The sequence below is a fragment of the Oryx dammah genome, unplaced genomic scaffold (assembly GCF_014754425.2).
Source record: "Oryx dammah isolate SB20612 unplaced genomic scaffold, SCBI_Odam_1.1 HiC_scaffold_18, whole genome shotgun sequence".
In the NCBI taxonomy this organism is placed as follows: Eukaryota; Metazoa; Chordata; class Mammalia; order Artiodactyla; family Bovidae; genus Oryx; species Oryx dammah.
Genome location: NW_024070202.1, coordinates 6548162 through 6565009, shown reverse-complemented (window position 1 = coordinate 6565009; position 16848 = coordinate 6548162). Strand labels below are relative to the sequence as shown.

At 36.9% G+C, this 16848-nt stretch overlaps 1 protein-coding gene across 1 annotated transcript in view; it reads right to left on the bottom strand.

The window, feature by feature from the left end:
• Window positions 1–1849: 1849 nt before the first annotated feature.
• The window catches only part of LOC120877833 (zona pellucida binding protein), a 131035-nt gene continuing 116036 nt past the window's right edge, over window positions 1850–16848 (bottom strand). Inside the window, exon 8 of the mRNA XM_040260236.1 lies at window positions 1850–4628. Coding sequence (XP_040116170.1) covers window positions 4534–4628 — 95 coding nt within the window. The 3' untranslated portion in view covers window positions 1850–4533. The remainder of the gene's footprint in view (window positions 4629–16848) is intronic.

Below are 16848 nucleotides of genomic sequence, written 5' to 3'. Positions count from 1 at the left end.
TGTGGTGAAATATGTACTCTGATATATATCATTGGTGGGACTATAAATTGGTACAATTCTTTAGGAAAGAAATCTGTCAAATGGTCCTAAGGATTATAATATTCTACTTCTGGGTACTCAACATAGAAAAGACTTAAAAATACCAAAGTATTAAGAAAGAAGATGTTAACTATAATGCTATATAAAACAGTGAAAATCTGGAAGCAGAAGAAATGTCCAACAACTAGAAATGTTTCACCATATTAATTTTGCTGAAATGTATCAAGTGTAATAGTCATTAAAATTATGTTGGTGGTTTAGTCACTAAGTCATATCCAACTCTTTGTGACCTTATAGACTGTGTAGACCTCCAGGCTCCTCTGTCAACAGGATTCTCCAGATAAGAATACTGGAGTGGGTTGCCATTTCCTTCTCCAGGGGATCTTCCTGATCCAGGAATTGAACCCAGGTCTCCTGCACTGTGGCAGATTATTTACTAACTAAGCTACAAGGGAATCCCAAAATTATGTTAATGAGGTGAATACAATTGTATAGAAAACATTATATATTAAGGGAAATACTGGCTGCATATGCATGAATAAAACATATAACATGAATAAAGAATTCACACAAATGTAGGAAATTTCTCCAAACGTTAACATTGCTGACATCTGGGTTATGAAGCAGTAAGTGGTATTCTCCTCCTACTTCTAATTTCCTCTGTTTTACCTATTTCCTATAATGAATGAACACTCTACCAATTAGCATGCTTTTGGCTGCAGAAAACCTAACTTGATTTAACTAAAGAAGCTTTTGTATCTCACAGAGCTGGGGAGTCCAGGACAGGCTGGGATTCAGACAAAATAAGGGCAGTGATTCATCATCACCATTAAGACCCCGCTCTTCCTGAGTCTCCACTCTGGGTCCTCAGTGTGGGCTCCATCCTCAGGGCATTCACCTCAAAGTTTCAATAAAACAGAGGTCAGAAAAAAGCCACATGCTGACTGGCTAAGAAGGACAGTTCTCTGGAGTAAACAAACTTGGTGTTCCACTGGGAAGAAGGTGGGCGAGTTGATACTGAAGAGATGAGCAAATGTCTTCCCCAAATGGTTACTCTTGTCATTTGTCAAAATATGTTTACTGCTTCCAGGATTTCCCAAAGTAATTCATTTCATTGTAGAAAATCTGGAAAACAGATGGTATCAAAAAAACCTCACACAGGAGTCTATTACAAAGAATGGTCATTCTTAACATTTTGGTTCATTGTGTTTTAAGACCTAAAATTTTATTATTTTAAATTAATTTTTATTGGAGTATAATTGCTTTACAATGCTGTTAGTTTCTGCTGTACAGCAAAGTGAATCGGTTATATGTACACATATAGCCCCTCTTTTCTAGATTTACTTCCCATTTAGGTCGCCACAGAGCACTGAGCAGAGTTCCTTGTTTTATACAGTCGGTTCTCATTAGTTATCTGTCTTACACAAGTATCAGTAGTGTGTATATTTCAATCTCAATCTCCCAGTTCATCCCACCCCCCTCTTCACAACCCTTGGTGTTCATATGTTTGTTCTCTACCTTTGTGTCTCCATTTCTAAACTCTATATAGTACTACACACGACTGAGCGACTTCCCTTTCACTTTTCACTTTCATGCATTAGAGATGGAAATGGCAACCCACTCCAGTGTTCTTGCTGGGAGAATCCCAGGGACGGGGGAGCCTGGTGGGCTGGAGTCTATGGGGTCACACAGAGTCGGACATGACTGAAGTGACTTAGCAGCAGCAGCAGCAACATGCTACCACATGGAAACAACATAATTTATTTAACCATTTTGCTCTTGTAGATAATTTCTATTAATTCCGTTTTTATTATTAGTAACCCTAGATGGAATATTTCACCTGATCTCTAATCTGCGTCCTTTGGATAGTGTCCTTTAAGTGAAATTACTGGACCAGTATTACATGTTGCCAAATGAGTACATATTACACATCTAAAATCTAAACAACAAAATACAAAATGGAATCATATTTGCCATAACTTCACAGGTCAATGTAAACATCGGACTGTGTACTTTAAGAAAAATTTCAATAAAAATAAGTCATTATATAAATGCAAGATATTATTTTGATAATAACAAAAATAATAAACACTGAAACTGCCCTATGTCAACAATCTATCTTAGGTATTAGTTTATAGCTTTTAATCATACACATTGTCATCTGCTTTCAACATTCCACAGCCTATCTGTCAATACGATAGAGGCAACTTTTATCTTAGTTTTAAAGCATTTATATTGATGGGACATTAATAATCTATTAAGTAGTTGAAAACTTACTAAGCTCATAGCTTTATGTGCTATGAATAAGACTAGGAAACTAGGAATACTTTGGTATTGAATATCGTTGAATGTGAAAGACAGACATACAAGCAACTAAAATAAATGTGACATGTGATCAAACAGGGCAAAGAACATTTCACTACGGGACCCAAGAAAGAGAAATAATGAATATTTCTCTTTCTTCTCCTAGTCTATTCTCTGCTTCAGTTTCTACCAACTGTTCTCTCTGCCTGGACGCTTAAATCTGGCCTTGCTCCACCCTGGCATTTGTGTGGCCCTGCTCCTGGCCAACCTCTGTGAGGTGAGAATCTGTAGCTGGCCCTGATCGCCCTGCCCCTTGTCTCCTCTCACCCTGGACCCCTGTCTTTCTGCCCTCCTCTGCCCACACCACCGCGACACCCTGTGCTGCTTTCCTGGCTGATCAACGAGGGGCTGATCCTGATCACTCCTTACAAAGACGCATAGGAAATTCAAGTCCTCTGAGCTGTTAAATAAGAAGAAACTAATCCAAACTCAGGAGTACCAAGGAAAGAATATGTATCCCAATTCATCATATTATGCAATGTAGAAATTTGGAAACTCGAGGAGGCTGCACTGCTTTCACAGATGGAGAATTAATAGGTCTTTAACGAGTTACAGAAAGCATGTGCTAGAAGAACAATAAGCTACCCAAACAGTAAAACAGCAGAAACATGTTACTTAAGGGTAGAAAGAAGGTTCCTGAAAAACCTCTAAAAAATAGAGGAAAACAATTACAACACGATTACAGTCTAAAGGGCCTGTTAGAGAAACATCACTAGGGCTAACAAAGAAATGTCATTTCCCTTGCCTCTGTATTTCTGTGAGAATTCCAGGTAACACTTACCCACAGGGAGAACAAATGAGAAGCTAACATAGTAACTGGACCTTTCAGAATGCCATGCAGGACCTCAGGGTCAGTAAATGCCTCTCTGTAAGCCGTCCAGTGTCCTGCACACTTGTGCCCAGATCCAACCTGAGTGCATTTGCCATTCACATGTGTTCATGTTTCAAGAAAGGAAAGATGAAGAAAAACACAGGGAACATTCCAAAGACACTATAAAGCTGATACAAATATAATAAAGTAGTAACTAGGAAACTAAGAAGCTACTGATTCTGTGATTTACTCATGTATCTTCCCTGTAATTAATGGGTAAATTTGTGGTAATTTTTCATATTTGAACACAACACCCCAGGGTGAGAGAGTGTCAGGTGGCTGTAGCAGTGCCTGCAACAGACGCTTTTAACAGTGAAGGAGTGGAAGAGCTGCTGGACTCTCATCCTTAGAGAGGCTGTTGGGGAAGGGGCTGCTTAGCTCCTCTTTGTCTCCACAAAAGCTCAATGGTGAATTATTTATTCATTTTTCTTAAAACATGCATTTCTTTATTTGGCTGCATTGGGTCTTAGCTGCGGCATACAGCAGAGACTGTCTAGCTGTGTGCAAAGAGCTAGTTGCTCTTTGGCATGTGGGATCCTAGTTCCCCGAGCAGGGCTTGAACCTGTGTCCCCTGCATTGCAAGGCAGATTCTTAACCACTGGACCACCAGAGAAGTCCTTTAAATGTTAATTTAGGCACCTACAATGACTGCTCTATTCTAAGATAATTTGAGGGACTTTAAACTGAAAAGTTTAAGATCACCACAGTGAACTGTATTAAAAACCCATAATATGTTTGGGGGGGAGGTGTATGGTCTAGGTCTTAAACTAAAGTAGCTAAAAATTGCAATAAGACGACTTGGGAGTTTTTAAAAAGTGACTTTGAGCTATGAAAGTTCAAACTGCAAGGAATAAAATCACATAAAATTAAAGAAAAGGACTGCAACAAGCTGAAATTATAATTAGTGTAGAAAAATATGGTGGCCTCAAGTTAGTTAACATATAATAATGACAAAATGGGCAATTTTTGAAAAATCATAAAAACCTTTTAGGTTAACCCAATATAGTATATTTGAAATTATCTTAAAAACAGTGACCCAAGAAATATTTTGGAGTCATATAGGTCTGGCATTAATGAATAAAGATTAGCAGCTGTTCTGTGTATAAAGAATTTGGATATACAGTATTTCAATTAAAATGACATCATTTTTTGGTAAAATCTAATACATTTAATTTTGGCATAATAGTGATTTATTATAGATTAATACTTTAAAAATATACTTTTGTGTTTGACAAACCATCAATAAGCTCAAAATGGGCCTATAAACATGCTTTTGCTCCAAACACCAGGCTGCTATTGCACTGAAGGCAGTGAATTCCATCACGGGAGTTATAAGATCCAGGGCTGCAGATTACTGTGAATAAAAAATAAGTTAATAAGTAACAGTCTCCTAATACCACGTAAGTTAACTTTAGATGGAGAATACATTTTCAAAGTTTTTTTTTTCTTTTTGGTTTCAAGTGTGGTAGGTGGGCTGCCGTCCATGGGGTCGCACAGAGTCGGACACGACTGAAGCGACTTAGCAGCAGCAGCAGCAGTGGTAAAATGCACAAAACATAAAATCTGCCATTTTAACCATTTTTAAGTATACAGTTGAGTAGTGTCAAGTATACTCAAATCATTGCACAACTAATCTCCAGAACTTTTGCATCTGAGATAAACTGCACCTCTACACCCATTAAACACCTCCTTATTCCCCCTTTCCTAGGTCCTGGCAGCCACCATTCCACAATTTGTTCCTATGAGTTTGACTCCTCTAAATGCCTCATTTAAGCTTAAGCCAAGACTGAGCCCACAGTGTTGACATTAGAAGGCTTATTGGCCATCCTGTAAATTCTAAAAGAATGTGACTACCAGATGGTCCATAGTAAGCATGCTCCAGATGTATAAAGATAGCCGCAAATATGGGAAGGACCTGCAGATAATTTTTAACAATCATCTGGTTTCAAATTCTATTTCTATCATGGGCTAAAAGTGTAATTTTAGAAAAATTACTTAGCCTAAAATGTAACTCAGTTTGGTCATCCCTAATATAAGGATCTATCATCAATGTTACCAGTGCTCCTTCTTCATGATGAGAAGTAAAGAAAGGTAGAAAGAAATCAAGGTTAAATACATTCTTTGTTGTTGACTAAGTCTGGGATCCTGGGCAAAGTAGTCAATTCTCTTAGTTCTAGCTTCCTCATTTCTTGGCCACCTGATGCGAAGAACTGACTCATTTGAAAAAACCCTGATGCTGGGAAAGAGTGAAGGCAGGAGGAGAAGGGGACGACAGAGGATGAGATGGTTGGATGGCATCACCAACTCAATGGACATGAGTTTTAGTAAACTCCAGGAATTGGTGATGGACAGGGAGGCCTGGCATGCTCCAGTCCATGGAGTCGCAAAATGTCGGACACAACTGAACTGAACATTTCTAAAAGAGGTACAATGACAATCAAGTCATAAGTGTTATTGTGAGGAAAAATCAGATGACTTAGAAAAGAAAACACCAAGTTTGTGACAAGCATTGCACTCAATAAAGGCTTAACCCTGTGCACTGCATGGCTGCTATCTCCACCATCTCTTCTATATGTGTACTGCCATGAAGGTCATGGGAAGACATCAGCCCTCTAATCGGGCTTGGGTCTCCGATTTTCTATTGCATATGTCATCAGCCAAGGGATCACAAAGATGTTAATAAGAGCATATCTAAGGATGGGTTATCATAGGCCATGAAAAAAGATTTTTTTTTAGCACTGTAATTTAATAATACATGTCACTGATTGGATCTGGGTCATATTATATTATTTAATTTCATATTTCTTTCAAAATACATATTTTTTCAAATTGGGGAATATCTTAATCATCACTCAGAGAAAGTATTCTCTATTCTAGGTTCCATAGAGTTCCTCGGTTTTAATAGACATTTTATTTGGAAATTAATGTTCCAGATGGAAAAAAAAATTGGTAAACAAAATTAAATTGATTTGCTGCAGTAATAAGAAGAGTATTTAAAGTAAAACTGCATGTGGTAAAATTCTAATGATATAATGTTTCTCAAAGGAGTGTGACTATGGTACACATTCTCTCAAAGACACATATTAATATTTCTTGAAGCACAAATATGGAAAGACTGAGCAAAGGTATTAAAAATATTAAATCATTAAACATGGAGAACAGAAGCCTGCATGAAGTCTTACATACATATTTTTACATGACTGTCACAAATAGAACGGAAACTGACATAAAACCATTGAAACCAAAGCATAAATAATGATATTCTAATAAATATTCTTATATTTAAAAAGATTTTGTAATACTGTATATGTATACTGTTTAGTCACTAAGTCATGTCCAACTCTTTTGTGATCCCATGGACTATAGACTGCCAGGCCCTCCTGTCCATGGGATTTCCCAGCAAGAATACTGGAGTGGGTTGCCATTTCCTTCTCAAGGGGTCTTCCTTACCTAGGGATTGAACCTGTATCTCCTGCATTAGCAAGCAGATTCTTTACCACTGAGTACCAGACCAGGGCCCTTATCTGTAACACTCTCTCCTAGGATATATTCTGAAATATTTTGTTCTCTCTTAAGCAAAATTGAGGGAAAATGCTAAAATATTATTAAATTTAAAGTACAAAATTAGTGAAATTATCTTCCAGGTTTGAGTCTCAGGGAATGGAATATCTCATAGTTACAGTTAAAAGAACAGCCTAATTAAATTTTGATTATTTCAATAAGAAGAGAAGGAAGCATTGGTGACTGATCAGTATCAACATATAAAGAAATGATAAGGAAATACAGGAAAAAAAACTTCATGAATTTTAGATGGGGACTAATTTTTTTTTAAAGAAAGTGATTAGCCATAATAGAAAACAACTGATTCATTTAGTATTAAAATTAAAAACTTAATAAAAAGAATCATAAAAGTGACAATAGTCAAGCAGGAAACCTAGGGAATAGTTGCAGCTATGTAGCCACCAGAGGACTATCATTCAGAAAACATATATAATTCATATCAATCAATGAGAAAAGGGCAGAAAACTAAAAACAAAACATACATAATTCATATCAATCAATGAGAAAAGGACAGAAAACTAAAAACAGGCCCAAAAGAGAAAATACAAATATTCAATGATTGGCATTTTATTGATCCACAAAATAGTGCTCAAACAAATCACTTTGGGAAACACAAATAAAGATCAAACTATAAGACACTGAGCATGCTCTCAGTGAGAAGTTGCACTAGGAAACCCCTTGAGATGGGACCTTAGTATTGCAACATCAGGATTAGAAAAAGATGACGACCATCTCTACTTCCATTGAACACAGTACTGAGAGTCTTGCCCAGAGTAATTAGACAAGAAAAAGGAAGCAAATTCAAATGGTAAAGGAAGAGTGATGCTATCCCTGTTTATAGCGGGTATGATCCAAATTGCCAACATCCACTGGATCACAAAAAAAGCAACAGAGTTCCAGAAAAACATCTACTTCTACTTTATTGACTATGCCAAAGCCTTTGACTGTGTGGATCACAACAAACTCTAGAAAATTCTTAAAGAGATGGGAATACCAGACCACCTGACCTGCTTCCTGAGAAATCTGTATGCAGGTCAGGAAGCAACAGTTAGAACTGGACATGGAACAAGACTGGTTCCAAATAGGAAAAGGAGTATGTCAAGGCTCTATATTGTCACCCTGTTTATTTAACTTATATGCAGAGTACATCATGAGAAATGTGGGCTGGATGAAGCACAAGCTGGAATCAAGATTGCCGGGAGAAATATCAATAACTTCAGATATGCAGATGACACCACCCTTATGGCAGAAAGTGAAGAAGAACTGAAGAGCCTCTTGATGAAAGTGAAAGAGGAATGTGAAAAAACTGGCTTAAACCTTAACATTCAAGAAACTAGATCACAGCATCCAGTCCCATCACTTCTTGGCAAATAGATGGGGAGACAACAAAAACAGTGAGAGACTTTATTTTCTTGGGCTCCAAAATCACTGCAGATGGTGACTGCAGCCATGAAATTAAAAGACGCTTGCTCCTTGGAAGAAAAGTTATGACCAACCTGCTGCTGCTGCTAAGTTGCTTCAGTCGTGTCTGACTCTGTATAACCCCACAGATGGCAGCCCACCAGGCTCCGCCTTCCCTGGGATTCTCCAGGCAAGAACACTGGAGTGGGTTGCCATTTCCTTCTTCAATGCATGAAAGTGAAAAGTGAAAGGGAAGTCGCTCAGTAAGTGTCCGACTCTTCGTGACCCCATGGACTACAGCCTACCAGGCTCCTCCGTCCATGGGATTTTCCAGGCAAGAGTACTGGAGTGGGTTGTGGCATATTAAAAAGCAGAGATATTACTTTGCCAACAAAGGTCCATCTAGTCAAAGCTATGGTTTCTCCAGTAGTCATGTATGGATGTGAGAGTTGGACTATAAACAAAGCTGAGAGCCGAGGATTTGATGCTTTTGAACTGTGGTGTTGGAGAAGACTCTTGAGAGTCGCCTGGACTGTAAGGAGATCCAACCAGTCCATCCTAAAGGAAATCAGTCCTGAATGTTCACTGGAAGGACTGATGCTGAAGCTGAAACTCCAATACTTTGGCACCTAATGAGAAGAACTGATTCCTTAGAAATGACCCTGATGCTGGGAAAGACTGAAGGTAGGAGAAGGAAATGACAGAGGATGAGATGGTTGGATAACATCACTGACTCAATGGACATGAGCTTCAGCAAACTCTGGAAGATGATGAAGGACAGGGAAGCCTGGTGCGCTGTGGTCCATGGGGTTGCAAAGGGTTGTACACAACTGAGCAATTGAACTGAACTGATCTTATATGAAGAAAATCCTAAAGATTCCACAAAAAGATTCTCAAAAATATTGACTGATACAACATTCAGCAAAATTGCAGGATACAAAATTGACACGCAAAAATCAGTGGTGTTTCTATAGACTAGACAATCTGGAAAGGAAATGAAAAAAAAAAAAAAGCACCTCTACTTACAATAGCATCAAAAATATACACTATTGTAACTTAACCATGGAGGCAATTTTTTGTGTACTGAAAACTACCAAAAATTGCAGAAATAAACCAAAGACAAACAAATGGAAAGACATCCCATGTTCTTTAGTATTTAATGTTATTTATATGTCAGTACTACTAAAAATTACCCATGAAATCTCTGTCTCTGAAACCTATAGATTCTATAAAATCTCTATCAAAATCTCAGTGGTGGTGTTGTCAGAGACAGAAAAATCAATCACAAAACTCATTTGAAATCTCAAGGGATTCAAAATAGCCTAAGCTAATTTGTGAAAGAATAAAGTTGAATATCTCACACTTGCTGATTTAAATACTCCAATCTACAGTCATTTAAATGGCCTGATACTGGCATAAAGACAGAATCAATGACAAAAGGAATAGAAAGCTTAGAAATAAACTCTCAAATAATTTTTAACAAGGATACCAAGATCATCCAATGAAGAAAGGACAGTTTTTTCACAAATGGTGCTGGGAAAACTGACATGAGAATGAAGGAGGCTGTACTCTCACCTTACACAATATATATAAAAATTAACTCAAAATGGATCAAAGACCTAAACATAAGAGCTAAAACTATAAAATTCTTGGAAGAAAATAAGAAGAAGCTTTATGACTTCAGATTTTACAATTATTTTTTATATGACACCAAAATACAGGTTGAGAGAGGGTAAAGAAGGGTTTGACAGAGGATGAGATCATTGGATGATATCACTGATTCAATGGCAACGAGTCTGAGCAAACTGTGGGAGATAACGAAGGACAGGGAAGCCTGTGTGCTGCAGTAAACAGTCTGACACAACTTACCAACTGAACAATAACAAAAGCATAAGGACAAAAGACAAACAGATAAACTGAACTACATCAAAAACTTTAAATAAGCCAATCAGTTAAATAAGCCAATCACAAAAGGACAAATGTTGTATGATTTCATTCACACAGGTGCCTCGAGCAGTCATATCTATAGGGACAGAAACAAGCACGGTGGTTGCCAGCACTGAAGGGGAGGGGAAATGGGGAGTTAGTGTCTCATAGGCACAGAAGTTCAGTTCAGGAAGATGAAAAAGTTCTGGACATGAAAGGTATTAACACACAACAAAGTGAATATGCTTACTGCCACTAATATGTACATTTTAATATGCTTAAAATATTAAATCTTTGAAATATTTTACCATAAAAATGTGATGCATGACATAGTCATCAGATTGCCAATATTTAAAGTTTGGTTATGTCAAAAGTGACAAACCTACACAGTGTGTTGAAAAGCAGAGACATTACTCTGTCAACAAAGGTCCATACAGTCAAGGCCATGGTCTTCCCATTGGTCATGTACGGATGTGAAAGCTGGACTATAAAGAAGGCAGAGCACCAAAGAACTGATGCCTTTGAACTGTGGTGCTGGTGAAGACTCCTGTGAGTCCCCTGGACAGCAAGGAGATTAAACCAGTCAATCTTAAGGGAAATCAACTCTGAATATTCATTGGAAGGACTGATGCTGAAGCGCCAGCATTTTGATCACCTGACGCAAACATCTGACTCACTGGAAAAGTCCCTGATGCTGGGAAAGATTGAGGGCAGAAGGAGAAGGGCACATCAGAGAATTAGATGGCTGGATGTCATTACTGATGCAATGGACATGAACTTGGACAAACTTTGGGAGATGGTGAGGGATAGGGAGGCTTGACATACTGCAGTCCATGGGGTTGCAAAGAGTCAGACACAACTAGGCAACTGAACAACAACACGCAAAGAACTGGCACAGAGATAGAATAGGATATGTCCTACACTGTTGTTGTAAAAGTGTTTTCTAAATTTGATGTATTGATCCAGTTTGACATATTTTAATGTATTTCTTAAGATCCCATATTCGCCAAAGACCTATGATATACAAACAAAAATACACCACTGTTTGTCACAGCAGAAAAACTGAAAAGTAGAAATTTCAACCAACAATAAAACAGATATATCCCCCTTGATATATTCATAAAATAGAGTATTACGTCCAGAAAAGAAAAAAAATATTTAATTGTGCTATAACCACAGAAGTGTGAATGAATCTCACAATTTTCAATAACATGAATCAGTTAAACTAGCATATCACTGGACAGATTCTCAGACTGAATTTTTAAAAATTCAACTTTATGCTGTTAATGGAACAATGTAAATTTTAAACAAATTAATCTATACCCACATTGAACTCACAAATAAAACCTCAATGATTTTATGTTACTTGACAAATCAATTAAAAGAAAAAAGGAAGGCTGTTTACCCTTTCTATATATCAAGATATTTAATTACAATAGAGCAGTAAAACAAAAAAGAGGATCCTGTAAAAGACATATATATATATATTTATGTGAATGTACATATATGTGTATATACATGTAAATTTGTATGTATATATACATCATATAAGTATACATATACTTACACATATAAGTATACACACACACACACACACACACATGTATCCTTATTTCATGGATCTGAGAGTAAAGAAACAAAATTGAAATAATGAATTACTAGAGAATTTTTTCCTGGTTGTGAGTCTGGTAAGGCTTTTATAATAGGAAAATAGAAAATAAACAATTAGACTTATACAATATTAAATCAAAAAATATACCAAGGAAAATGCTCACAATGATAAAAAAAAGTAGCAAAGAATCCTAGTACTAGCTATATTGAATTAACCAATCTGTAGAAAACAGTGATAACATTTTAAAGAGAAAATATACATTATTTGACAGCACTGAAAGGTAGCAAAGACAGGCAAATACTAAAGTCAGGTTACCTAAGGAAGAAACCTGTGCTGGGTAAAACCATTGTTATAGACCTATCTCAGCAGTGGGCATGCATCAGTCCACATGGCACATGGTGGCTAAAACTGAAGCAAAAATTATGTCTAATTTGTTACAAAAAACAAGATGACAGACGTTTGGGCCACCAAAAGATAAAGTAGGTAATGGGAGAAATTCAAGGAAACAGGCAGAAACAGAACAAGAGTTCTAAAATCTGCATATATACCCCATGCAGATGACTGGAGGCCATGATGTGTGGCCTTCATGTGAGTCAATGACATTGTAAGAAGTTCAAAACCAGAAAGAGTTGGAAAGCTGAACAAAGAAGATGTTGCCCATGGTGGAAGAGGCAGTTTAGATTTTGAATCTAGCATATTATTTGAATATAAATCAATATTCTTTAGAGGAAGAAAATCCGGAAGACTCTCAGCTCAGTTCAGTCGCTCAGTCATGTCCGACTCTTCGCAACCCCATGAATCACAACAACTCATCGGAGTTCACCATCACCAACTCCTGGAGTTCACTCAAACTCATGTCCATCCAGTCTGTGATGCCATCCAGCCATCTCATCCTCTGTCATCCCCTTCTCGTCCTGCCCCCAACCCCTCCCAGCATCAGAATCTTTTCCAATGAGTCAACTCTTCGCATGAGGTGGCCAAAGTACTGGAGCTTCAGCTTTAGCATCATTCCTTCCAATGAACACCCAGGGCTGATCTCCTTTAGAATGGACTGGTTGGATCTCCTTGCAGTCCAAGGGACTCTCAAGATTCTTCTCCAACACCACAGTTCAAAAGCATCAATTCTTCGGCACTCAGCTTTCTTCACAGTCCAACTCTCACAGCCATGCATGACCACTGGAAAAACCATAGCCTTGACTAGACTATGGTCGGCAAAGTAGTGTCTCTGCTTTTGAATATGCTACCTAGGTTGGTCATAACTTTCCTTCCAAGGAGTAAGCATCTTTTCATTTTATGGCTGCAATCACCATCTGCAGTGATTTTGGAGCCCAAAAAAATAAAGTCTGACACTGTTTCCACTGTTTCTCCATCTATTTGCCATGAAGTGATGGGACCGGATGCCATGATCTTCGTTTTCTGAATGTTGAGCTTTAAGCCAACTTATTCACTCTCCTCTTTCACTTTCATCAAGAGGCTCTTTAGTTCCTCTTCACTTTCTGCCATAAGGGAGATGTCATCTGAGGTTATTGATATTTCTCCCGGCTATCTTGATTCCAGCTTGTGCTTCTTCCAGCCCAGCATTTCTCATGATGTACTCTGCATAGAAGTTAAATAAGCAGGGTGACAATATACAGCCTTGACGTACTCCTTTTCCTATTTGGAACCAGTCTGTTGTTCCATGTCCAGTTCTAACTGTTGTTTCCTGACCTGCATATAGGTTTCTCAAGAGGCAGGTCAGGTGGTTTGGTATTCCCATCTCTTTCAGAATTTTCCACATAGCATTATCAATACAGTTCAGCATGTCATAAAAATCATTAGATTGTTAAAGATACAGAAAATTAACACATAGTCAAGAGAAAAAACTCTAATAAAAACATTCAAAATATCAGAGATGTGGTAGTTAGCACATAAAGACTTTAAAGCAGCTAGCATAAGTGTATCTGCCTGCAATTCAGGAGACCCAGGGTCAATTCCTAGGTCAGGAAGATCCTCTGGAGAAGGAAATGGTAATCCACTCTAGTATTCTTGTCTTGAGAATCCAATGCACAGAGAAGCCTGGTAGGCTACAGTCCATGGGATCGCAAGAGGTGGTCACGACTTAGTGGTTAAACCACCACCACCCAGGTTCAATTCCTGGGTTGGGAAGATCCACTGGAAAAGAGATGGGCTACCCAACCCAGTATTCTTGCACTTCCCTCATGCCTCAGCTGGTAAAGAATCCTCCTGCAATCCAGGAGACCTGGGTTTGATCCCTGGGTTGAGAAGAGCCCCTGGAGAAGGGAAAGGCTACCCATTCCAGTATTCTGGCCTGAAGAATTCCAAGAACTGCATAGTCCATGGGGTCGCAGAGAGTCAGACATGACTGAGCGACTTTCACTTCACTCACTTCACTCAAAATACAACAATTAAAATTTTTAGATCCCAAAAGTAAATACCTGAAGTAAAACAAAACAAACCTGGATGTGCCTAACAGCATAATAAAGACAAAAGTAGAATATGTCAGTAAACACAAAGACTTATCTATTTATGGAAACTGTTCATTATGAAGAAGATAAATAAAAGTTTAAAAATATGAATAGATCAACATCAGCACTGCTACTGGCAGCTGCAAAAGGTAGTCCAACTAAAGAAAAATTAGTTATCAAGCAGAAACTTTCAGAAGTAATTTTTGGAAGAAGTCTTAAAAATAAGCAACATACAGGAAATAGTAAAATGGCAGAAATAAGTCTTTTCTTGTCAGTAATTACTTTTAATGTGAATGGATTAAACTCTACAATCAGAACACATAGAGACTGGCAGAATGAATCAACAAAATATGATCCAACTATATGCAATTTCTGGAAGAGACTCACTTTAGACCAAACGAAGCAACTAGGTTGAAAGAGAAAAAGATATTCTGTGGAAATTGTAATTTTTAAAAAGCTGGGACTTATTCAGTCTAAACAGACTTCAAGGCCAAAACTGTTATAAGAGAAAAAGGAAATTACATGTTCCTAAAAGGATCAAATCACCAATAAGATATAATAATTATAAAAACTGTTTCACACCAAAAACAGGTGCAGAAAATACATAAAGCAAACACTGACAGGATTAAGGGAGACATAGATAGCTCTACAATAATAATTGGAGATTTCGTTACCTCACTTCTGATAATAGATAGTTTCTAGACAGAGGATTAAAAAAGAAACAGAATTTGACAACTATAAACCAACTAAATTCAATAGATATACATAACACTTCATTTACAGAAACAAAATGCCCATTTTTATCAAGTACACATGGATTATTTTCTAGGATGCACAATATTTTAGGACACAAAACAATTATTCATAAGTTAAAAAAAAATGGCATCACACAAATCATCTACAATCACAAGAGAATGAAGCTACTGAAGAAATCAGTAGCATAAGGTAAAGTGGAATGTTCACAAAAATGTAGAAATTAAACAACACACTCCTAAAAGGCCACCAGGATAAACAAGATATTAAAAGGGAAATTAGAAAACATATTGAGAATTAGAATGAAAACAGAACACACCAAACCATATGAGATTAAGTGAAAGCAGAGGAATATTTATCATCATGACATGCCTACACTGAAAAACCAAAAGAGAAAGAGCCTAAATTTATAAGACAACTACATACCTGAATGGATGGAAAGGAGCAAACTAAATCAAAAGTGGCAGAAGGAAGAAAACCTTTTGGAAAGATTAAAGTGAATATTAATGACAGAGGGAATTTAAAAAATAGAGAAAAGCAAGGGAAAGAAAAGTCAAGTTTTGTAAACACTAAAAGAACTGACAAACTTCTAGCTAGATTTAAAAAAAAAAAAAGAAGAAGAAGATTCAAATTTCTAAAATCAGAAAAAAACACAGGACATCACTACCAAACTTACAGAAGTAAAAAGGATAAGCCAATTCTAAGAAAAATTATATATGAACAAATTTTGCAAGCTAGACAAAAATGAAAAATACCTGGAAACACATGCATTACAAACTGAAGAAGAAACAGAAAATCTAAAGAAAACGGTAACAAGAAAAGATATTCAATTAACTGAAAACTTCCAATAACGAAAATCTCAAGGTAAGATGACTTCACTGATGAATACTACCAAATAGTTAAAGAAAAATTAAACCAATTCTTCTCAAACTATTTCAAAAACAGAAAGAAAGCAACACTTTTGAATCGATCTGTGATATCAAAATCAGAGATATTACTAAGACAATGAAATAAAAGGCAATAACTCTTGAATGCAGATGCAAACATCCTCAACAAAATACTAGTAACAACTTGCAGCACTATATGAAAATACTATTCACTGTAATAAAGTGGGATATATCCCAGGAACCAAAAAGGTAGCTAAATGTATAAAAAATCAAGCAAAGTAATATACCATACAAATAGAAGGCGGGGGCGGGGGGGAACTACATGATCATCCCAATTGACACAGATAAAGAATTTGATAAAATCCCAAATTTTTATCATAAAACACTCAATAAACTAGGAATAAATTGAAAAAATTCAATCTAACAAAGGCTTTTATGAAAAGTGCAAAGCTAGCAGCATCTTTAATAGTTAAATATTGAAAGTTTTACTGCTAAGGTAAAGAACAAGGCAAGGATGTTCTACAGAAAGATCTAGAGAGAGCAATTAGGCAAGAAAAAAGAATAAAAGGCATCTCATTATAAAAGAAAAAGTTATTTATCTAATTGCAGCTTACATGATTGTGTGTGTATATAAACACATGGCAGAGGGGGGGATGGGAATAGGGAGGGAGGGGGAGAAACCTGAGAATACATAGTTATTACTAGAGCTAGAAAAGGAATTCAGCACACAGGATACAACATCAACACACAAAAAGTCAGTCACAACTATACAGCAGCAGTGAAAATTTCCAAAATTTTATTAGGGAAACAATTTTATCTACATGATAATCCACCAGAAAACCAGATGTAAAGTTAACCAAGGAGGTGAAAAATTTGTACATTAATATTATAAAACACTACTGTAAGAAATAAGAGACCTATACAGGGGGAGAGACATCCTATGTTCTAGAACTGGAAGACAGTCTTATT